The 25,190-nt window shown below is 36.1% G+C and overlaps 1 protein-coding gene across 1 annotated transcript in view; it reads left to right on the forward strand.

The window, feature by feature from the left end:
- Positions 1-21,584, forward strand: part of LOC123695173 (protogenin A-like) — a 106,823-nt gene extending 85,239 nt beyond the window's left edge. Inside the window, exons 8-25 of the mRNA XM_045640933.1 lie at positions 2,453-2,617; positions 2,999-3,071; positions 3,502-3,693; positions 4,451-4,624; positions 5,360-5,533; positions 5,904-6,024; positions 6,604-6,747; positions 8,593-8,711; positions 9,799-10,204; positions 10,262-10,409; positions 10,463-10,567; positions 10,931-11,036; positions 11,542-11,690; positions 17,959-18,079; positions 18,787-18,886; positions 19,122-19,179; positions 19,650-19,715; positions 20,086-21,584. Coding sequence (XP_045496889.1) covers positions 2,453-2,617; positions 2,999-3,071; positions 3,502-3,693; positions 4,451-4,624; positions 5,360-5,533; positions 5,904-6,024; positions 6,604-6,747; positions 8,593-8,711; positions 9,799-10,204; positions 10,262-10,409; positions 10,463-10,567; positions 10,931-11,036; positions 11,542-11,690; positions 17,959-18,079; positions 18,787-18,886; positions 19,122-19,179; positions 19,650-19,715; positions 20,086-20,409 — 2,745 coding nt within the window. The 3' untranslated portion in view covers positions 20,410-21,584. The remainder of the gene's footprint in view (positions 1-2,452; positions 2,618-2,998; positions 3,072-3,501; positions 3,694-4,450; positions 4,625-5,359; positions 5,534-5,903; positions 6,025-6,603; positions 6,748-8,592; positions 8,712-9,798; positions 10,205-10,261; positions 10,410-10,462; positions 10,568-10,930; positions 11,037-11,541; positions 11,691-17,958; positions 18,080-18,786; positions 18,887-19,121; positions 19,180-19,649; positions 19,716-20,085) is intronic.
- Positions 21,585-25,190: the final 3,606 nt, after the last annotated feature.

Consider the following 25,190-nt stretch of genomic DNA (forward strand, 5'->3'; position numbering starts at 1 on the left):
CGCCTCTTCAATATTCTTCGTATTGAAGAGGCGGATGTCGTGTCGCAAGGACTTTGTAATCCGTCTATTGAGCTGCCTATATGACTTCGCATCATCGGAAGTATGCAGTAGTAAGGAGCGTCGTTCCTCCAGGAGCTTGAGGGTATGGGTGGAAAGTTTTTGGGACCGATTTCGACGGGGTGTCTTGCAGTGATGCAACCCTACCGTACGAATCGTTTCGATAAGCCTGTTGTTCAGATCGTCCACAGATACGTCATCGCCTAGGCAAGCAAAGCGATTTTGGAGCTCGAGTTGAAAGCTTTCGGGGTTCTGGATTTGGGTGCGGAACGGTCGAAGAGTTGACCTCATCAAGCGAGACCTTTCCAGTTTCACGTTTATATTCAATGTGCCTCTTACCATTCGGTGATCACTACCGGTTTTTATCCTATTAATCACAGAAACATCATTGAATATATGTCTCCTTGTTGTCATGATGAAGTCAATCTCATTCCTCGTTTTACCGTCAGGGCTTATCCAGGTCCACTTTCTGTGCGGAGATTTCTGGAAGAAGGAATTCATCATGAAGAGTCCTTCCTTCTCCAAAAATTCAGCGAGCCTCTGGCCCCTCGGGTTGCGCTGCCCAAATCCAAATTGCCCCACTCTCAACTCATCATCACCTCTCTTGCCCAGTTTCGCGTTGAAATCCCCCATCACAACATTGAAATGTGTTTTCGAGGGTTGTTAATTTATATAACGTAATGTAATTAAGAAAAAAAAAATTGAAAATTTTCACAAAATACGAACAAATAGTTAGACGTTTAAAATTCAAAATTTTGGTCGTAAGTTTAATTTTATGTCGTAGGTATCAATTACAGCGCGGTTTATTATTTCCTCCATAAAGGAAAATTTATAAGAGATCCGAATTTGATACTTTGTCATGTCTTTATGTAAAGCGCTTTATAAATAGAAAATTTTTAAGAGTGTCCCAAAGGAATAGGTTTACTTTAAGTTTTTCTTGCTTTTATGTTAATGCCTAAAGTGCTTAAAAACATAACCAACTGGAAATAAGTGCTTAATTTCAGCACATCTCTTTGCAACTATAATAATTTAAAATTGTAGACTGTAGTATTGAGATAACAAATTAAATACAAACGAACCTCTAGCAGTATAGCTGGTAAGGATATGGGATAGATTAATGTCTGTTACAGAGATAAATTTACCTTGCCTTGGCACTGTGCATCTCTTCTAAAATCCGTTTAAAATATTTAAAATTTCTTAAAAAAGAATCAATAACAGCATTATACGATTGCTGTAGCTGTAGCATATAGCCATACTGTAATAATATCTAGGTATATGATTTTGTTTTGTTTTTTTAACGTAATACATTCTTATTTTATTACAACTACTACACACTATGGAAACTCCTCCCAAATAAACAATACTCAAACTCAAACATTAATTTATTCAATTAGACTTCTTTTAGAAGCACTTTCGAATCGTCATTACATATTTTTAACAATTACCACCGATCCGGAAAGCAGTATCTATGGAGAAGAACCGGCAAGAAACTCCAAAGTTGCTCTTTTAAAATCATGTCAATATTACAATTTAATTTTACATAATATGTAACTTATACATATGTTACAGGAAATGTATGTAATCCGTTATTGTATACAATTCCTAGGAAATGTATACAATTCCTAAAATCGTACGGAAATGTGTGAAATAAATTATTTTATACACATTTCCTAGGAAATCTATACATTTCCTAAATAGCTATCGGAAATGTAAAACATTTAAGATATTGATAATATGTCGCAGGCAAGGGTTGGACTAAAGCAATTAGCAAAGGGGGCGCAGGACTTAAAAAATTTTTGATGGAGTTGGTGTCATTATAACACCTATTTATTATTGTTTTATCGTAAAGATTACGCTTATATAAGCATGTTTTATATGAACAACTTTTCTCTAAAATCAAAAATAGCCGAGATATTCGCCCTCAAAGTTAGGTTAGGTTTAGGTTAGGTTAGCCGTTAGGTTAGGTTAGGTTAGGTTAGGTTTGTTAAAAAAAAACTACACAGAAATAGGAGCCCCGCGAAGCGGGGCTCCGTCGACGAAGATCGAACGATCGAAGATAATAATATTATGAACATAATATTATTACAATTTTACGGTATGACTGTTACCCGATTGTATCAATAAGAGCTATAATAAAAAAAAATAACAACGTGTTTTATTACAGAAAGCATTTACTTTACACATTTCCTAATACGATATAGGAATTGTATACAATTCGTAGGAAGATTATATATTTCCTAGGATATGCATGCATTAAATAGTTTTTTAAACAATATTTTATACATTTCCTAAATGGTATCGGAATTGTATACATTTCCTAGGAATTGTATACAATTCCTTGATTTCATACATTTCCGGTAACATATACATAATATATCATACTATCGTTCACCAGACTTTCAACGTGACCTACACGGAGCCGGTTATGATCACGCTCCCACCTGTCTCCAAGGAGGCGATGAGGGCCAGTACTGTGCGGTTCAACTGCACGGCGACAGGAACTCCAGCACCAAAGATTACGTGGTACAAGGATGCTGAGCTGCTGCAGCTGGCTGGCAGGGTGGGTACTTGGGAATAGAGAAAATATTTATAAAGATGAAGAAATACTTAAAAAAAGCCCGAATATGTATGAATGTGTAAAAACAAACCAGATAAAACAAACCAGTGTCTGATGGGTCATAAAGTTATATTTTTATCCCGTAATTTGTTCCTATCAAATTTATATTTAATGTTCTCTGTTTTAAATCATTTACTCTAAAATCTTCTTAGCTAATGGGCAGAAAATTATATTTATCAAACTGATAATCTTATTTTTTTCTACATTAGACTTTATTTTTTTTAACATTAGACCATCTTACCGTTCATCATCACGTACTTACATAATCATTTCAGCAGAATCAATAACCCATTTCGACTATTATAAATGAATCCCTATTTTCAGATAAATTTACGAACATCAGCGGACCGCAAGCGCATCGAGTTGGTAATCAGTGGAGTTACTTCCGACGATGCAGGTAAGAATTACTCATTTTATTTAATTCTTTTTTTGCAGGATCTAACTCGTTATAGCAATTAAAATTAATATATTATATTTTTAAAACGTAAAGACGTTTGGAAGAATTCTCTTTTTAATCTTGCATAATCGCATCAAGCAGTCCGTCGAATAGTATTTTGTAGGTACAGTAGTTTTATACAGGATATTTTTCGATTTGTTTTTGTAGATAAATACAAATGTTGACGAAGTAATTAATCTTTTATGCATTTAAACCAACGTTGGTGGTACATTTTCACATAAAATATTGATGTGATATCTAATTTTAGAATTCACATATGTATTTGCACATATCATTTATATAATATATTAAATTTTACCCTCATAGGGGCCCGTGTCCCAGCAGTGGGAACGTATATGGGCTGATGATGATGATTCAATTTTACTTCCAGGCGTGTACCAATGTTTCGCGTCGAATGGTATATCGATAGCGTCCCAATGGGGGGAGCTGAACGTGACGGGCCCGGGGGCTGCGGCCCCGCAGAGCGTGCAGTGCGCGCCCGCAGGCCCCGCGGCTGTGGCGCTCCGCTGGCGTCCTGCCGCCAGTCAGGTGATCGCGTATACTGTGGACTCGGCGCCCAGAGGTGGGTTGGAAACATGTGGGATAGTCTTTAGGGTGGGATAAATCTATATTTTAGGTGGTAAGCGCATAACTCGAGAACAGCTGAACTGATTTTGTATTGGATATGGAAGATAATCTTTAGGATAGGATAAATCTATATTTAAGTTGGTAAGCGCATAACTCGAGAACGGCTGAACTGATTTGGTAGTGGATATGGAAGATAATCTTTAGGATGGGATATATATTTTAGTTGGTAAGCTCATAACTCGAGAACGGCTGAACTGATTTTGTAATTTTTTTTTAAATATTCCTTTACGAGGATGGTTCCTATTGAGAGAAAACGTAAACATGTCCCACGGGTTAGGGCGGGCTAGTAGGATAAATGAAAGGAAATAAACAAATTCTGAATGATCCTGAAGATTATTAAATAGGCGATACACAAAACATTTAATGTGAATTAAAAAGTAGAAGTGAGATATCAAGAACTGAAACTCAAACTCAAAATAAAATTCAAGGCAACGGCAAGAAACTTGATAGCTGCTGTTTTAAAGAATCTTTGGCCATATTATGTTTCCCTATATAAAAAGATAAAAAGTGTCTGTATCAATAAGTATCTTCCTAATAACTTTCTGTTCTTGATTTTTGAATTTTACAATATACATACTACATATTTATTTTACCATCATGATATTAGATTATTTTGTAATAACCTTCTTCTATACAGCCTTTTAATTTCTTACCTTATTTCCCACAATCATTTATATTCGTATACATTCCAGACAAGCCGGGCAACATGCGCACAGAGCAACCGCACACGAACACGCAAGAAACGGTGAAACTCCGGGAACCGCTCACACCGTACAAGTTCCAAGTGCGCGCGTACATCCCGCTGCCGACCAACAAGAACGTGGCCAGCGATATGTCCGAGAGCGTCGTGTGTATGGGGCAGGGGGGTGAGAACTATATCTGTTTTGGTGTAGCATTTTATGCAACTAGAAATATTTGATATGTTGATAGTTCAGAAAAGTGGGTTAAAAGTCGATGATGAAACGAGAAAGATTAAAAAGCTAAGCCACATAAAATAAGTATTAATGCGGGAGAAAATGAGATAGGAACATTGAGTTACTATGTACTATGTACTAGAGAGGACATAGCTACTACACTATTTGTTACACGAGTTAGAGTCAATCGTCTCAAACCATTTTTTTGTTACATTGATTGGTTTTAATTGATAAGTTTATTCATATTTTTTTAATAAGATAAACAATATTTATTTGTTACATTGATTGGTTTGAATTTATAAGTAATAAGAGGCAGAATATCTACAAAGCGTATGACTCACTAGCCGCCACGCGCCGCCACGCTTGTCGCACAAATTTTGTTCGTGGTGTCCTCTCTATACGTAGTATAATACCTCAATGGATAGTAACAATTATACGGTGTTTTATTATATTCGTGGTAAATTATACATTCTTCTTATCATCTTGAAGCCAATTTTTGAAAGTATAATTTCTACTACGTGTGAATTACAAACATGTTTCTTGTTGTGAATTGCATATTTGATAGCCATTTTAACCAAGAAGAACTCATCAATCCTTACTAATTTTATCCACTTAATTCTTCCTGCAATGTCAATAAAACTTCTATACCCATCAAACCTAACTGATTTCATCATACTTTTCCTGCAGTGCCAATAAAACTGCTAAAACAAGAGGACGGTATCCTTGTTTCCTGGAGACAGTTCGCGTTCGACACTCCTGGTGTGGTGCAGTGGATACTGCAGCTCGCTAACGACACGTCAGCAAGTGCTCACGTGACGAATGTCACATTGGATGGAGCCGTGTATAATTATACTATTGAAGGTAGGTTGGGAAACGATGTAGGGCATAAAGTTAGGCATTTTGACTTATAGGCAATTTTGTGATATGTACATTTTTGGATTTTTTCTTTTCTATTTTATAGCTTTAGTTAGCTTGGAACCAGATGACGTTGTTAGAAAGAGAGTAAAACATTAATAGCAGAAACAAACATTATATAGTTACATCAATGTTCAAAATATAATTTTATTCATTGTAATGGCAGGTATCGATTTTGTAGTCGTAAGCACATCGTAAGACAAAAGTTTAGTATTACTTCAACATTCGTTACAATTATATCTCGTCTTTAAGGTCTTCTATATTATTTTTTTGCTTTTTTTAATTTTAAATAATCTTGTATAATTGTTCCTTTCAGAACCATCTTCCCATCAATACGTGCGAGTGCTCGGTTCGAGAACGTTGGAATGGCTGCCACAGAACCTGTCCCTGGTGGAGTGGAGTAGTACAGACACGGCTGGCCTGGACACGGACGATTGGTGAGGGTCTGGTCGCCAATGGGCCATCGTGGACAATGGCTTGGCAGTTCTGAATATACGTGTTCTAGAATCTAGGGGATTACTATGATGTCTGTGTGGGAAAGTGATGACACTAGACGAACTGAATAGCTTTGTCTTTAACCTCCATTATCATCTACACATTCCCATATACCCATATACCATATACATTGTATACGTAGTATATTATTATTAGTCTGTGCATATACACATCAGAATTAATAATACTTTAAGACATCATGGTAACTCCCCTTGAAGATTTATTATTTCTAAATACACGTGTGCTCTGTTCTTAACTTTTCTGATTAGGTAGAAAACTATGTGTGTGGTCAAATACTTTTGTTACTCAAATTTTAATGAGCAAAATATTAAAAAAAATTATTAATCGTCTGATGAGGATATTTAGACAAGATCATTATTCGTCATTCAATTCAGGAAAAAGTTAATTCTCTATCATTTTATTTTGATTTTTATCGCTAGTCACTGCCCCCACGGATCTTTTCTAATTTTTATTTATAAACCTATAAATGATAATATTTCTAAAGACAACAAATCCAACAGGGAAACAACAGCGATTCCATACGAGCTGGAAGCCCGCGAAGTATCAGAGCACGGGTTCACACTGCAGTGGCGGTGTGAAGGTGCCCCAAGTGCGTACCTGGTGTGCGTGCGCAGGGTCGATGGCGCGGATGAGTGTCAGGAGAGGTGGGTAGTTTAAGTGAATGAGTGGCTATATGTGTATAAGATAAATTATACTATTTACTTAATACTTAACTGGATAAAAATATGAATTTGCCCACTATTTTAGAGCGTTCTTCCACTGCAAAATAAGTGCAACCTGCCTAATTTAATTATTATTTTTTTGTTTGGCTCCAGTATTGTATGTTTTTATAAGTGTGCTTTGTATATTATTTCTTTCAAAATTACATTATTTCTTTCAATATTTATAGCAATTAATATAAGATAATTTTTTGTGTTTATTCTTTTTTTTGATCTTATACCTCTCTTACAGATTTGTTTCTCTATTATAGTGGAGCGCCGTAAGGTTTATACCTCGGAATCCAGGGCCAGTCAATGAATCTTAATATAAACCTTGAAAATATGTTTTTAATAGTATATAGAAAAATGTTAAAAAAAAATTTTTTGGCGCTCTCAATTTTTTAAAAATTATTATAAACAATTATTAATTTTTTGGAGTTTTCATTGATTTATATTAGTCAAAAGTCATATTTTAAAAAGAACAATTACTATTACAAACTTGAAAACTTGATCTTGGATCTGTAGGGACCGCAGATATACCGATGAAGGTCGGGTTGGAGAATAGAGGGGATAACAGCAGCTGTTCGGTATTGTTCATGGCGGGCCCTCACAGGATAGTACACGTTGTAACTTGCTAGACTTAATACGTAGCTGTTGTTTTCGTTCCGAAAAATATTTATTTCAGACTAGGTTTCCGCCCGCGGCTTCGCCCGCGTTTGCAAAGGAAAACCCGCATAGTTCCCGTTTCCGTGGGATTTCCGGGATAAAAACTATCCTATGTGCTAATCCAAGTTACCCTCTATATGTGTGCTAAATTTCATTGTAATCGGTTCAGTAGTTTTTACGTGAAAGAGTAACAAACATCCATACATCCATACTTACAAACTTTCGCCTTTATAATATATATTAAGATTTTTGTTTATTAAAAATTAATGTTAATAATTACTGAACATTACTGAGTTTTAAAAACTTTGAAAATAGTGGCATAAATTGTAAGTATTTGTTTTTCATTTATATTATGCATATATGCATATAAAAATATAAGTTTGATATGTGAAGACAAAAGTGAATATTGTCGCAATATTTATAAAAGAATTGTAGGCGTGTTAGATATTTTAGTAGCTCAGGGAACTAAATAGGCTAAATATCACGCGGATTGTTGCATGCGTTTAAAAACAACGCTAAAACAGACTCAGAGGGAGAAAAAAATTCATCCAGTAACAATGCAAGTAGATGCAGCAATGGAGCAGATTTTCAAATATATTGAAGAAAATGATGATTGTCAATTTTCACTCGCAGAATTAAAAACAACCTACAATCTATATCAACGAGATCGACGACGACGACAACAATGTACAATGATGTAACAATGTGTTTAGTTAATGATAATTTTTTTTTGTAACTTATTTTTTACGATAATCTAATAAATTTACATTGAAGTTACTCTGCACATGTAATTTATTACAAATAAAATTAAATTTTTCACTATAAACACTTTTTCCCCCTTCCGCCTCTCATTTTTCAGTAAATTGTTGTTAAAAATTGTTGTAAATCGAGATCGGTCAAATTTTTTTTTTTAACTTTTTTATTTGAGGTTTTAATAATGCAGTCTCATACTTGATATACAGATTCATTGACTGGCCCTGGGTTCCGAGGTTTGACCATTTTTATGCCTTACGGCACTCTACTATAAGACATTTTACTTAAAAAATCCTTTTTCATCCCACCTCAAAAATTATTTACTGTAATTATTCATATTTTATTCATGCATAAACTCCTATCGTATTTCAGTCAAAAACCAAGCGCCACAATCGAGGGTCTGCAACCGGACAGCGAGTACGAGGTGCGTGTCAAAGTGCGCGCTTCCAACGCCTTCTCGTCGCCGTATAGAGTGCATACTGCGCCTGCTGGTGAGGAAATAACTTTCTTAATCTAAATTGACACTTTCACTTTTAACACTCAACTGCACACTTTCAACACTTAATCGGAAACATGAATATAAAATAAAGAATAGAAAAAATTCGATCACGAGGCGGGACTCGAACCCGCATCCTTTCACGCCATTCCGGGGCGGATGCCTGACCAATTCAGTCACTCGTGACCCGCCAGAGCAATCGAATTTATTCTATTCCTTCAGTTTTATGTGTCTAAGGGACACACCTCGCGCCATCTATTGGGATGATTAACAACCATCTCAACCAATATAAAACACTTTTCAGTGAATACAATATTGTAACGATGGAGCACGACCTTTTTGTTGAAATTGATATATTTTATTGTTTTATGGCATTCAAATGCTTTATAAATATAAATTTATAAAGAATAGAAAAAATTCGTTCACGAGGCGGGACTCGAACCCGCATCCTTTCGCGCCATTCCGGGGCGGATGCCTGACCAATTCCGTGACCCGCCAGAGCAATCGAATTTATTCTATTCCTTCAGTTTTATGTGTCTAAGGGACACACCGCCGTCGAGTCCCGCCTCGTGATCGAATTTTTTTTATTCTTTATAAATTTATATTTATAATCACGGGCGCGGAAACGCAGTTGTCTGCGCGTGTGCTTATATTAATATTTCACGACGATTTTATGGAATTTTTTTGCGACGGTGGGATGCGCGTGCAGCGCGTGCGTATAGCCGCGTGATAGAAGCAGTGTCATACATTTTTTCGTTGCGTTTCTACACTTTATTCGTAGGGATATTTGGAAAAAAATAAATACTGACTTTTGAATTTGATATTTTTTGTTTTATATCTTACAAATGCTTTACTTTATTTAATTTTATGGCGCGCGGGACTTTAGACACATAAAACTGAAAGAATAGAATAAATTCGATCGCTCTGGCGGCTCACGAGTGGCCGTGTTGGTCAGGCATCCGCCCCGGAATGGCGTGAAAGGATGCGGGTTCGAGTCCCGCCTCGTGATCAAATTTTTTTTTCAATTCGTTATAAATTTATAAAATACTGACTTTTATCATCTATGTATAATTTGTTCGCAGGTCCGCCGCGTTTCAAGGAGCTGCGGTACGAGACGCTGAACGCGAGCGCGGTGCGCGTGCGCTGGGCGGGGCCGCGCGGCAACTACACCGTGCGGCACAGCGCGCGCCTGCGCCTGCCCGTCGAGCTGTGGGCCGCGCTGCACACCGCCGGCCCCAGCGCCGTGGTGAGTGTGGGGCCAGCGCTGGGCGGGGCCGCGCGGCAACTACACCGTGCGGCACAGCGCGCGCCTGCGCCTGCCCGTCGAGCTGTGGGCCGCGCTGCACACCGCCGGCCCCAGCGCCGTGGTGAGTGTGGGGCCAGCGCTGGGCGGGGCCGCGCGGCAACTACACCGTGCGGCACAGCGCGCGCCTGCGCCTGCCCGTCGAGCTGTGGGCCGCGCTGCACACCGCCGGCCCCAGCGCCGTGGTGAGTGTGGGGCCAGCGCTGGGCGGGGCCGCGCGGCAACTACACCGTGCGGCACAGCGCGCGCCTGCGCCTGCCCGTCGAGCTGTGGGCCGCGCTGCACACCGCCGGCCCCAGCGCCGTGGTGAGTGTGGGGCCAGCGCTGGGCGGGGCCGCGCGGCAACTACACCGTGCGGCACAGCGCGCGCCTGCGCCTGCCCGTCGAGCTGTGGGCCGCGCTGCACACCGCCGGCCCCAGCGCCGTGGTGAGTGTGGGGCCAGCGCTGGGCGGGGCCGCGCGGCAACTACACCGTGCGGCACAGCGCGCGCCTGCGCCTGCCCGTCGAGCTGTGGGCCGCGCTGCACACCGCCGGCCCCAGCGCCGTGGTGAGTGTGGGGCCAGCGCTGGGCCCCGCCTGCCCACTACCACACAAACAAGAGAAACAACTAGCCACTCTACGTCTTACAGCTTTAACCCATTGAGCCCCCAGCGGCCCGATCGGGCCACGACACAATAGATTTTCTATTGTGTCTGTGATTCCGGGGGCTGAGTTACGACAAAGTCCTGCAGATACGTCTCCGTCCGACTGCAGCACCGCTCGCCGTGCGCTTCTCCAGGACGAGATACAATGCAACACACCAGCCACATTGCAAACTGCGCAGCAAAATTTTACCCAATTTGTATCCTTAAAACCACCTAGATAATTATTACATGACTGCTTTACTAACTATGTATATATTTATTTGCAGATAAACGGCATCGACCCGACGGAGCCAACGTACGTGATAGTGACGGGGTACGCACCGTACGCACACAGTCCCGTACTCACCATACCCGTGCAGGGAGTCGAACTGGGTAAATAAGCGTCATTTGTAAATAAAAGATCCTTCCTTTCTTTGGTTAATTTTTTAAGCGTACTAGCTTACCGCTCGCGGCTTCGCCCGCTTTCTCTAAAACGATTTGAGATTTAAACTATCCTATCTCTCAAGTTGGATCGTGCGATCGTCGATCGTCGATCGCACATGGTGTGCGAATTTTATTATAATCGGTTAAGTGGTTTAGGAGTCCATTAAGGACAAACATTGTGACACGAGATTTATATAGTATATTAAGATTGTAAAAGTGATGTATATAGAGTTGCCAAGGCTAAATAGAAGCTATATATATTTTCTGTTTTTGTTAGTTGTTTTAGAGTTAGACGTACAATTAATTGAAGTTAAGACGTAAAATTTTCCACTTTTGATTTCAATATTTATTTTCAATTTACACTATTGTATATGTATAAAGATGTTTATCTAACATTAAAACAACTACTTTTCATACAATTATATACATTTTATTTCATTTAATTTTTTCTCAGACTCGAAGGACCTACAATACGAGTACACGAGCGCGGGTGTACGTGTGTTCTGGAACAGTGCTGGCCCCAGAGTGGTGCGATTTACGCAGAACATCACGCAGCCGTTGGAGACCTGGCGGGCTGTGAATGTCACCGATTCTAGTGTTGAGGTGTGTGGTTTAGTTAAGGGGCCTTGATACGAAATTCATGTTTCTAAATCATGTTTTTTTCAAAGAAATCATCATATTTAAAATCCTAAAAAAATATATAGTACAGATAAACGTTTGATCTAGTGGAATTTTTGGATAGAAACACAATATTAAACATTTAACTCGATAAAAAAAAAATCAGAAGTTGCATCGATTTTGAAAGCAGATACAGTTTTATGCGAATTAGGGAAACGCTATTTTTATGAAAATTTTACATTTCATTTACTAATCAGGTTTTACAGAAGAATTTTTGGATAGATATATAATTTAGCCCTTATTTTTTTTTATATAAAATATAATACGTAAATTACGACTCGCGCGCACCACGCCAGTGCCACCAAAGTCCAACCGGACGTCATCGAGGGAGGACCTGTGCTAGTTTTGCTCCCGACCACGTTGTAGTCGCCGCTCGTTTTAATTAGAACCGAGCGGCAAGTACAACGGCGAGCACGCCACAATATAAATAAATCAGTAGTTTAATTTTATTACCTATTGTTGGTGTAAATAAATTAACTTCTTAATCTATACTATTAAACGAGCAATATTTGCATATTTATATATGTATATTTGTTTGTAAATTTGTTTGTAAATACAGTGTGGAAATTTTCGATGTGCCCTGGGTGAAAGTACTAGAAATACTGGAGATAGCAAATTTTGCTGAAAGGAAACATTCCTTTATTTTTAAAAAGAAATAGACCTGCATTCAAAGATTTTCAAAAATTCATTTTCTTCGGCCGGGAATCGAAAGAACTAAAAATGTAAAAAAATAAAATTTTCTATTTTATTCTTCAAATCAACACAAGTTTCATATTACAATTATTTGTAACTAGCTTCCGCCCGCGACTCTGTCCGCGCGGATGTCGGTCTTTGCGTGGATGGTTTATTTCTCCATTTTGAGTATCTCGGACAATGACATCTTATAAATATCTATTGGACCCAAATACGGCTAGGTCTATAATAATACGCAACGTGTGTTCGCGGTACCTACTACAGAACAATTTTTTTTCTACGTATTTTTCCAGGATCAAAAGTATCCTATTTTACGCCCAGGATAATAATGTATAATTATACCAAGTTTCATCGAAATCGAACCGGTAGTTTTCACGTGATGTCTTCATTGTCTTCACATACAGACAGACAGACAGACAGACAAAATTTTTTTTAATCACATATTTGGGTTTGGTATCGATCCAGTAACACCCCCTGCTAGTAATTTTTTTCAATATTTTCAATGTACAGAATTGACCCTTCTACAGATTTATTATATGTATAGATTTAAAATTATGTTTTAAAAATTACCTTGCCTGAGACCCTCTTTTTTATGGGTTGTTGAATAGGAATAGCGGCAAAGTTTTGAAGTACTAGTCTGTAGGAAGACTATTAAAGGGCTGATAGACGTACGAACTTTAAAGTCGCGGTTTTAAAGTTCGCGTACTTACTCGGCTCGCGGCGGTGACAGACGTGCGAGCCAAGGCGGGCTTCGAGTAAGATTTCAAACATGTTGGATCGTCAACGAACTTACTCGACGGTTTTTAAGTACGCGTACTTGGGGTGACACACGAGCGAAAAAGGTCGTCGAGCCACAAGTTCGCGTACTTACTCGTACGTCTGTCACCCCTTTTATGATGTTGGTTGATCTGTATGAGTATGACAAATATTATTTTTATGAAACAACAATCCAAGATGGCGCCGACGAAAATTTGACTTTTTTTCGTGATGGGTGTCATTTTCATGGTTTTTGGGGTAGCTATTAACGAATATGAGGTCAAAACTAAAATCCAAGATGGCGCCGACGAAAAATTTGACTTATTTTCGTGATGGGTGTCATTTTCATGGTTTTTGGGGTAGCTATTAACGAATATGAGGTCAAAACTAAAATCCAAGATGGCGCCGACGAAAAATTTGACTTATTTTCGTGATGGGTGTTATTTTCATGGTTTTTGGGGTAGCTATTAACGAATATGAGGTCAAAACTATAATCCAAGATGGCGCCGACGAAAATTTTACATCTTTTCGTCATGGGTGTCATTTTCATGGTTTTTGGGGTAGCTATTAACCAATATGAGGTCAAAACTAAAATCCAAGATGGCGCCGACGAAAAATATGACTTATTTTCGTGATGGGTGTCATTTTCATGGTTTTTGGGGTAGCTATTAACGAATATGAGGTCAAAACTATAATCCAAGAGGGCGCCGACGAAAATTTTACATCTTTTCGTCATGGGTGTCATTTTCATGGTTTTTGGGGTAGCTATTAGCGAATATGAGGTGAAAACTATAATCCAAGATGGCGCGGACGAAAACTTTACATCTTTTCGTCACGGGTGTCATTTTCATTGTTTTTGGGGTAGCTATTAACCAAAATGAGGTAAAAACTAAAATCCAAGATGGCGCCGACAAAAATTTTACATCTTTTCGTCACGGGTGTCATTTTCATGGTTTTTGGTGTAGCTATTAACCAATATGAGGTCAAAACTAGAATCCAAGATGGTGCTGACGGACATTTTATATGTTTTCGGCATGGGTGTCATTTTCAAGGTTTCTGAGACAGCTATTAACAAATCCCCAATGTAACCGTCGATAATTTGGTATGTTTTTCTTACAACCGTTTATATATTTTTCGAGCAGAATTCAAATTCTGTGGAACTGTACACAGATAATAGCCTTTTGAAGTGAAACTTCTTTAGACGCATTGAGAGTAAAAATTTCAAGAACGCGTCATGGTAATACTGCAACTGTCATGTTATGGAGCAAGGCGGTGATTTTGGTATCTATAAATCTCGCCAAAGAAGTTTCACTTCTGACACGTTATCTCGGCACACACGCTCTTTATTATTTTATTCTCTTCGTTTTAATGTTTTAGATGAACTTTATTTTAAAAAAAGTTAAGCGAATATATTTGTTAGAATATTAACATGATTGCCACAGAGTTACGTTTTATATATGTTACAGGAAATGTATGTAATCCGTCATTGTATACAATTCCTAGGAAATGTATGCAATTCCTAAAATTGTAAGGAAATGTGTGAAATAAATTATTTTATACACATTTCCTAGGAAATCTATACAATTCCTAAATAGCTATCGGAAATGTAAAACATTTAAGATATTGATATGTCGCAGGCAAGGGTTGGACTAAAGCAAAGGGGGCGCAGGACTTAAAAAATTTTGATGGAGTTGGTATCATTATAACACCTATTTATTATTGTTTTATCGTAAAGATTACGCTTATATAAGCATGTTTTATAGGAACAACTTTTCTCTAAAATCAAAAATAGCCGAGATATTCGCCCTCAAAGTTAGGTTAGGTTAGCCGTTAGGTTAGGTTAGGTTAGGTTTGTTAAAAAAAAACTACACAGACATAGGAGCCCCGCTTCGCGGGGCTCCGTCAACGAAGATCGAACGATCGAAGATAATAATATGAACATAATATTATTACAATTTTACGGTATGACTGTTACCCGATTGTATCAATAAGAGCTATAATAAAAAAAATAACAACGTGTTTTATTACAGAAAGCATTTACTTTACACATTCGTATTAGGAAATACGATATAGGAATTGTATACAATTCCTAGGAAGATTATACATTTCCTAGGATATGCATGCATTAAATAGTTTTTTAAACAATATTTTATACATTTCCTAAATGGTATCGGAATTGTACACATTTCCTAGGAATTGTATACAATTCCTTGATTTCATACATTTCCGGTAACATATATATTACATTACTAAATATGCATTTCAATGTTCTTTAAAATTGTTTTTAAGACTGTCTACAAAACTGTAGTTGTAAACGTTTTTGTTATTTTATTTATGTTTACTTTAAAGGAGTAAGAAAAATATACCTAATTATCCACGGTAACATTGGGGATTTGTAAATAGCTGTCTCAAAAACCTTGAAAATGACACTCATGCCGTAAAGATGTAAAATTTTCGTCGACACCATCTTGAATTTTAGTTTTGACCTCACATTGGTAAATAGCTACCCCAAAAACCATGAAAAAGACACTCATCACGAAAAGATGTCGAATTTTCCTCAGCGCCATCTTGGATTTTGATTTTGACCTCATATTGGTTAATATCTAGCCCAAAAACCATGAAAATGACACCCGTGACGAAATGATGTCAAATTTTCGTCGGCGCCATTTTGGATTTTAGATTTGACCTCATATTTATTAATAGCTACTCCAACTCTTTGAAAATGACACCCATGACGAAAACATTTAAAATTTTCGTCGGCGCCATTTTGGATTTTAGTTTTGACTTCATATTGGTTAATCGCTACCCCAAAAACCACCCACATTTGCTACTTAGGAAAAGTTCAGATTTAAAGATATCATAGGTAATGTGACGATTATAATTTGAAATTTCATTCCGACCGTTTCTCGGAATAACAAACATTTTCTAAGAAGGGTTTAATATATTACCGGTAACATAATATTATGATGTATGATAATAATTAATAATTCATAAAAAAGTATTTTATACATTTCTTAATAAGCTTCGATATTGTATACAATAATACAATTCATTAATTGATTATTATTCAAATTGTTGTAAAATAGTCACACTTTTTTAAGTTGGTTGAATACACTAACATACTTATCAGGATCGTACCTACTAATAAAAAAGACAAAATGAATTTTTAAAGTTCCCAGTAATCTTCTAGAATCAATTTCAATAAAAATAATATAATATCAAGTTTGAAGATGGTCTATAAAATGGAATGTGCTATGTTTACGTGAGCGTGATGTTCCCGCGCACCACGTTGCGACGTTATTAGATACCTAAATTTGAGTAACGCAGATATTATATGTACTAGATTTCCGCCCGCGGCTTCGCCCGCGTTTGTAAAGGAAAACCGGCACAGTTCCCGTTCCCGTGGGAATTCCGGGATAAAAACTATGCTATGTGTTAATCCAAGTTACCCTCTATATGTGTGCTAAATTTCATTGTAATCGGTTCAGTAGTTTTTACGTGAAAGAGTAACAAACATATAAAAAGAAAGAGTAACATACATCCATACAAACTTTCGCATTTATAATATTAGTAGGATTAAGATATTAAGATATACATATATTAAGATGTGACAACGTCCTTAAACATGTTTGCGGTGCAAGACTTCAATTTACAAAATTCAATTATTATTTTGCCTTTTTTATTTGTTTTACTTTTAATTATTATTACCAATATTTTCAGAAGAAAATAAATTATTGATGTATCCAGAACGAGAGTTTCATTTTAAACTTTAAATGTATTTATAAAATTAAAGACCAATAAACCAGAAGCGTTCTTTATGTTTAGATGATGTTGATGCTACAATAAGAAACGAGAAATTAACAATAAATTATCTTTTATATTGTTCTATCGATTTGAATAATAAAATAAAATTTGAAAAAGGAATGTTTCCTTTCAGAAAAATTTGCTATCCCTAGTATTTCAAGTACTTTCCTTTCAGGGCACATCGAAAATTTCCACACTGTATATATACAAACAAATATATAAATATGCAAATATTGCTCGTTTAATGGTATAGGATAAATAGTAAATTTATTTATCAACAACATTCCTACGATAGCAAATAAAATCGAACTACTGATTTATTTATACTGTGGCGTGCTCGCCCGTCTCCATAGGTCACCGGAGTTCATGTCGCGCCGGCTCCTGCGGAACGCGGGCGCGAGCCGTCTCAGCGCCTAAAATGCCTAAACTTTCAAAATCATGGGCTCTTAAAAAGAAAGGAAGCTATCTTTTAAAAATATAATTTTTATAAAAAAATTTTGACCAATTCTTGCTTGCTAGAAGCGACCGAATCGGTGGCATTATTTGTAACAAATTGTAAAAGTTTAAAAAATTTGAAACGAAACAGGAATTTGCATAGCCTAAATCTTTGAAAAAGCTACGAATTTTATATGCTATTTAATTATGTTTGTGTGCTGTTGATTTTCTTGAAACTATGTTATTTTGTTCTAAAAAAATGTGTGCGTGTACACACGTAAGAAGTGAAACTTCTTTATGAACTTATTTTTCAAAAAATAATTTACTAGGTATATGCAACTTTACAGAAATACGTCGAATCACGCGTGGTAGGGATAAGAAAAAGATGGCGCGTAACGGAAAAATGTCACGCGTAACGAAAAAATGTTACACTAAATTTTTCCAACCCCGATAAAGAAGTTTCACTTCAAAAAGTTTTTATATGTTATATTTATCTTTTCTACAGCTAACGGACTTAGACCCAAAGTTGCCCGTGTACGTGATGGTATCCCTCGCGGGTGTGGGCAAGCGGAACCAGGTGCTGAACATACCTCCGAATCCGAACAATAACTTTGGCTTCCATTTGGGTCAGTATATTTAATGTTTATTTCATTTATGTTGGTCAAAATTTTTCATTTATTAAACAAATTACGAAATATGATTTGAACGGTAACTAATATTACGAAATTACTGCGAAATAACTACGCATTGAATTATACCCACGGCATATTATGTATCAAATATAAACCGTGTGGTATTAAATCTTATGATATTATACTGTACGGTATTAAACCGCTTGGTATTAAATCTTATGATATTATACTGTACGGTATTATACCGTGTGGTATTAAATCTTATGATATTATACTGTACGGTATTAAACCGCGTGCTATTAAATCTTATGATATTATACTGTACGGTATTATACCGTGTGGTATTAAATCTTATGATATTATACTGTACGGTATTATACCGTGTGGTATTAAATCTTATGATATTATACTGTACGGTATTAAACCGCGTGGTATTAAATCTTATGATATTATACTGTACGGTATTATACCGTGTGGTATTAAATCTTATGATATTATACTGTACGGTATTAAACCGCGTGCTATTAAATCTTATGATATTATACTGTACGGTATTATACCGTGTGGTATTAAATCTTATGATATTATACTGTACGGTATTATACCGTGTGGTATTAAATCTTATGATATTATACTGTACGGTATTATACCGTGTGGTATTAAACCCTGGTTACATATTAAAATAATTCATTGTTCAACAGGTATCGGGTTGGGTGTGTGCTTTTGCGTGATGTGCGTGTTGGCGGCCATCTTTGTGTGCGTCTGGAGGAAACGAAAGTCGAGAAATCGGACACCTGTTAGGTAAGTGATTTATGTTTATTTATAAGGTTTATTCAGCATATTTTTTGTACATATTTTTCTAAGGTTTATCTATAGTTATATTTTTATAAGGTGTTATTTTTTATTATAAAAAATTATGTGAGTAAATAAAAAATCGTATTCATGGAATAAAAAGTTGTGCATTTATAAAAATTACGTCAGTATCTATATTTATATTAAATATAACAAGTAAATAGTTTATATGTTATTGTTTCAGGGCGCGACGACCAAATGCATCGCCGGGTAACGCGGAAGAGGAGGGATCGGAAATGAGGGTAAGAAAAAGCACTTTTAAATAATTTATTTATCTAAAATCTTTAATATAACTTAATTCGATTATCATTATTTTTAAGCCTTAAGCATCGTATATAACTATATAGTTAGATTTTTATTTTTTGATATCTTTCCAAGATGTTTAGTAGTTTCATTGGAGAGATTCCAGCCTTGTTCTATTCATTAAAGAAATTTCCTCATTAAGATATTCTTGTTATACATTAAACTAGCGGTCCGCCCCGGCTTCGCCCGTGGTACATATTTCGCAATAAAAGGTAGCCTATGTTCTTTCTAAGGGTCTAAAGATTGTCTGTGCAAAATTTCATCAAAATCGGTCCAGTAGTTTATGAGCCTATTCATTACAATCAAACAAACAAACAAAGTTTTCCTCTTTATAATATTAGTGTAGATGTATTAGTAACGAAAGCATCGATGAGACTGAAAATATTGGAAGATGTTATGACGTTCGCAGGCCGCGGCGCCGCGCGTCAACGGCACCGAGCCGCTGCTCAACGGGCACCTGCAGCATCACCACCATGTGAGTTCGACATATTAGTCTATATTAATAATAGTAGAAAGAAAAAAAGAAAAAAATTTACTTACATACATATATTGTACTTATACATATATTGTACCTACAGAACCATTTTTAATTTTTGCGATTTTAACAACAGTTAGTTATTTGAAATATTAAATAAATCACGTTTACATATGGAAATGAAAACTAAAAATAAAGTTTATTGAAATAGGGAATTTTTGAAAACCAGCGCTTCATCTGCTTTGCAGAAGCAACGCTACAATAAAATATACGCTTAAAACATATGTTTTTAGTTTTTACTTGTCTTTTTGCAACAGTGTGGAAGGTATAAGTAGGAATGCTTTCTTTCTAATTCGTCCCACTATTACAGGGCAAAATGCCAAACGGCAAAATGCGGAAAGGTCGTCGCGTGGACGAGTTGGACGCGTTGGACGTGTCGCGCTACTCACCCGACACGACCGCGGAGACGGTGCTGGACGCCAGCACGCCTTCGCTTCGCCCGCTCGGCCCGCTCGGCCCGCTCGGCCCGCTCGGCCCGCTCGCCGCGCTCGACGTGTCGCGCGCCGAGCCCGAGCCGCTCGCCGAGCCGCTCGGCAAGCTGCCCGACGACAACATGAACTCGGAGCTCACCCGCGGCCCGCGCTTCCAACTAGACAACAGTAAAATCCAACCCACGCTCCAGCCGAACGGTTGAGCCCCCCCTCCCCCCCGCCGCCGGAACCACACGGGGGTAGGTGACCCCCCCACACCCCACACACCCCCCACCCCCCGGGGGACGGCGGGCCGCGTCTCGTTCCTATGCTAGAATTTATTTTCGACGAAGGCTGATTATTAAACAATAGTACGGGTAATTTAGTTTCGAGACGCAGCGCCCGAGCGCACGCGCAGACACACGAGCACCGAACCGTATTTATTTCCCCCACTAGATAGAAGCCCCAGACGCTACAGTTACCGCGCCCCACATTCCAATATATATATATATATTTATTATATACGAAGCGCACACCCGTTACGCGAATCGAATTAGATAGTGAATAAAATTATATGAATCGACAACGAACTACCGATATTGAGAGTGACATAGTTTAATGTTCGTTGATGTTGATGTTTGGAGGGGGGTGGATGGAAGGCTATGCGTGCAGGCTTGCCCATTGCTCAAACTTATTGTGGACGACTCGTCTTTAGATAAGGTCTAGAATAAGCGGTGAAATGTTCTGGGAACGCGTATTTTGCAATTTAACATTAAGGTTCCTAAAGTTCTTTTAGCCGTACGCCCTTTAGAACGAGAATACTGACCTCCTTTTACGTTAATTCCCACGTTTTAGATGTAACGCCATATTTGCGTAGCAAGAAATCCATCCTTCTCGCTAGCTGAGAGAAGCCCCTACAGTTCGTTGTTTACCCATATCACAATTACAATCTACCTCATTTTCTTGATTATAAGGTTAAAGTTGATTAAGTTGGCCCCAGTTGGCACCCGGTTAGGTAGCATTTGTTTATTTATTTCATAGTTTTTAAGGTTTTGTCCAACATACAACACTGGATTTGTCAGCTTTTCGGTACAAGCACCTTGTAGTAAATTGTAAGTACAATGTGTTTTAAACAGTCAAAACGTTTAGAGTATAATATTAAAGTAATTTGCTATTCAATACTAACTAAGTATAATAATATCTGAATAAATAATTAGCACATATTGAATTAAGCCTAAAATTAAAAGTAGAGGGACGTTCCAATAATTGACTATTACAAATAATTTAAGTGTTGTTATAGTCGTAAACTATTTTAACTGCTTATTTGTTTTCATAAACGAAGAGATCATTTTAGAAACAAGAAAATCATTTCTGCTTGTTATAAAATGCATTAACTAATTTTTTTTTTAATATTCAAGAGTGTTCAAGAAGTACTTTGTGAATTCATTTTTAAAACAATAAAAAGTATTAAGAAAATTAAAATAAAATATCAATTATTTATGTCGGTTTTGTCTCCCTAAACATTTTCAAATAAAGACAAATATATTATAAAATAATTTTAACTTATCGTGGTAATTGTAAAAAATGAATTTGCGCCTTACATAGATGTGTATTGAGATCGTGTTTGACTGTTTAAAACACACACAATTATTGTAAATATCGAATTAACTCAGTTAAAATGTAATGAAGAAATCGCCGACTATGTACCTGAATTTTCAATTACACTAAGTTAACTTAGGTGTAGTGTTAGCTCTTAAAAAATCTAGAATTTTAACTTTGACGCTAGGTTTTATCACAGGGTCTAAGACTTGACATCTAGGCACGTTGACGAGTTGGATTTTTATGAAAAGCGCGGGAAAGTTTTGCTGTTGTCTATATTTGGATTGAACTATGGCTGCTGCCAAATTATGTATAGATGCACCTTAATTACGTATTATTATGGAAATCTATATTTTCTGAAATTAATGCTCCATAATTTGATATTAGTATTTGCCGGTAAGAAACTATATTTTTAAGTATTCCAGTTTAATGAATCTCATAAAAATATTACCGGTTATTCTTTTGTTGCTGTATAAAATTCTTACTTCTTTAAGGGCTGACTTTTCAATCCTTGGTTAAAACTTATTCATCGAATAACGTATTAAAATACCATTTCAAAAATGTATTCTAATTGTCCGTATATGACAGTTTACAGGTGACATTTTCAAATGTTCGTGTAACTTTGTTGGACGGATAAATTTTAAACAAGGATTGAAAAATCGGCCCTTAATCCATAACATTAAGTACCATACAACAATACAATCTTTTTATAGTTAAGAGTATAGTTAGAAAAATAATAATCAGTAACTTTTGAACAAAACTAATACATATAACACTCAAACTCAAACATTTACTCAATAAGACTTCTTCTAGAAGCACTTTTGAATCGTCATAACGTAGATTACCACCGATTTGGAAAGTAGTTTCAAAAGAGAAAAGAGAGCAAGAAACTTTTATGTTGTTCTTTTAAAACTATGTCAATTTTACACACAATATAATATCCTGTGGTTCTTTAGCGACAACATTCCATTACAACATTTTCTATATTTTTTTTACAATTTTCTTAGTTATCTGCACTGGTCTATAGACAATTATGCACAACACACTGTTCAGTTTTGTTGTTGAAGCCAACTATGCAAGTAGCATCTCAATGATTGGATTCAATGAAAAAAAAATGATTTCATCAATGAATTCTATGATGACTTATTTCATAATAATATGTCCTGTAAAAAATTATTTAAATCTGTCTTTGTTTTAAGATTTTTTTTACTTAGATACTTATAGTACACTACACTATTTGATTACAAGTACATATTGTTAATTTTATTAAAGTTTTACTTCCATAGATAGTAATTATGTAATTATTAATAATTGATAGGATTTCAATACGAAAGTAGTGACAAAAGAATAACCAGTAATCCGTTAAATTTCATAATAATACTGTAACAACAAATACGAATGTTCAAACTGTACGTAGCTTATACAATAGTTAGTGTAACATTTTTTATTATATTTTACTTGTATATTGTAAACCACAAGTTCACTCGAGGTTGTGTTTGATAATTGTATTTATTTAACAGGTTTTTATACTTTCATTTAAATAATTTTATTTACTGACCCTACACCAAATTGTTATTTCCCATTGCAATAAGATAATACCTGAGTAATGTACAAGTATGTAGATGTATAGTACTATAATGTATTGAAGTCGGCAACGACGTATTATATTAGTAGGGTCGTTGCCGACGGTACCGATGGTCCATTTTTCCTATTAAATTGCACCGTTAACATAAGTTCCCGGAAAATGGATCAAAGCTATAATAATGTATTAAGTTTATTCCATAAAAATTGTACAGATTTTTTATTCTCAATTTACAACACGGCTTTTCCGTCCTTGGAAATGATTTTAAAGCCTGATGTATGTGCCTCGAAGTTTAATTATTGTTTCGCAATAATTTAGTTGAAGTGAAGGCACTTGCGTTTAGATTGTTACTCGGCACTAGGTGGCGCTGTGGAAATGCGACTTTGCATTTGGAGATAATGCAAAAAAAGTGTAAATATTACTGAATGATGATAACGGTGGTGTTTATTGTTTTATTTTTTTAATTCATTTAATTGGTTGGAAATTATTTTAAAATTAGTAGCGTATTAAACTTTTAAACGTGTAAGATACATATTCAGCGCCATCTAGCGAACACAATACGTAATTAAAAGCGGGTAAACCATTCCATTTTATTTACAATAGCAATTTCTGTTACTACCTACTCATTCCATGATTGGCTGCAATAGTTGTCCCTTACAGATTTTAATATTAAGTATTGATGTTGAACATAGCAACACTGAAGATAGTTTAGCTTTAGTATTGTTACAGTATATACTAACACCGAATGTCTACACAGTACTGCAGGCTTGATAGCATGAACAAACTTTGTGCAAGTCTGCTTGAGCGTTTGTGTTTTATATTGTTTTCAAGTAAACTTGTGAACAAGCAAATTTGTCAAGTTTGCAGTAGCGTGTGCCTCTTTGAGGGTCGATTTTGCAATGTTCGTGAAATGAAAGATCGAGCTATCTCTCTCTTATAACATCTTATGAAAGTGATATTTCTTACTTATAATATTAAGATAAGAGAAAAAGCATTAATTTCTACATTTCATGACACTGAAAAATCTGCCATATTTTTATAAGATTTCTAAGTTTTGTTTTCGTACCAAATGGTGTTGCTATGTAAAAGAAGATATTATGTAATATATTATATTCACGCATTATTTATTTTGACCGTCGAGTTTATTATGTTGTTACGCTTTTCTGCTTATAGTTTTTGAACCTTAACATCTTAACCACAAGGTCCACATTCGATCGACGTATGTACTTATATAACGCGTCCAGTTTGTACCGGATTGATTCAGGGCTAATTGTATTTATTTTAGTTTTATTTTCATGCATTTTGGCCTGTATTATGTTTTGTTTTTGGTACGCAAATGTTAAGGCGTCAAGTGATATGCGAATTGTTCATTTTTAATCTATTTAAAACTTTTTTTTTCATTGAAAAATTCTTCATAATATTGGGATTTTTATCGTTAAAAATATTTGCAGTTTTGTGTGTTAACAAAATACTAAAATTGTTGTTTTTATAATGTCGACTTTGTTTTTATTGAATTTTTCGCATGCCACTTTAACGTATATGGGATTGAATTATTGTTGTAATGTTAAATATAATCTAAATATTAACTTAGGGTATGTCCCATCATTATTGTAAATGAATGTAAACATTTTGATTCATACCATTAATAATAATAATGATTTTCGATTGTTTTTCATGAGTAATGAAGAACCCAATCAATTAAAAAAATCGTTCAATTATTGTGTCATTTTACTATAATGTACCTAACTTAGACAATTTGCTAAAATTGTATCTAATTTTTGTTTACAAGTTCGGTATTTTTTATTTCACGGTAAAAAGTCATAG

The sequence above is a fragment of the Colias croceus genome, chromosome 10 (genome assembly GCF_905220415.1).
Source record: "Colias croceus chromosome 10, ilColCroc2.1".
Taxonomy (NCBI): domain Eukaryota; kingdom Metazoa; phylum Arthropoda; class Insecta; order Lepidoptera; family Pieridae; genus Colias; species Colias croceus.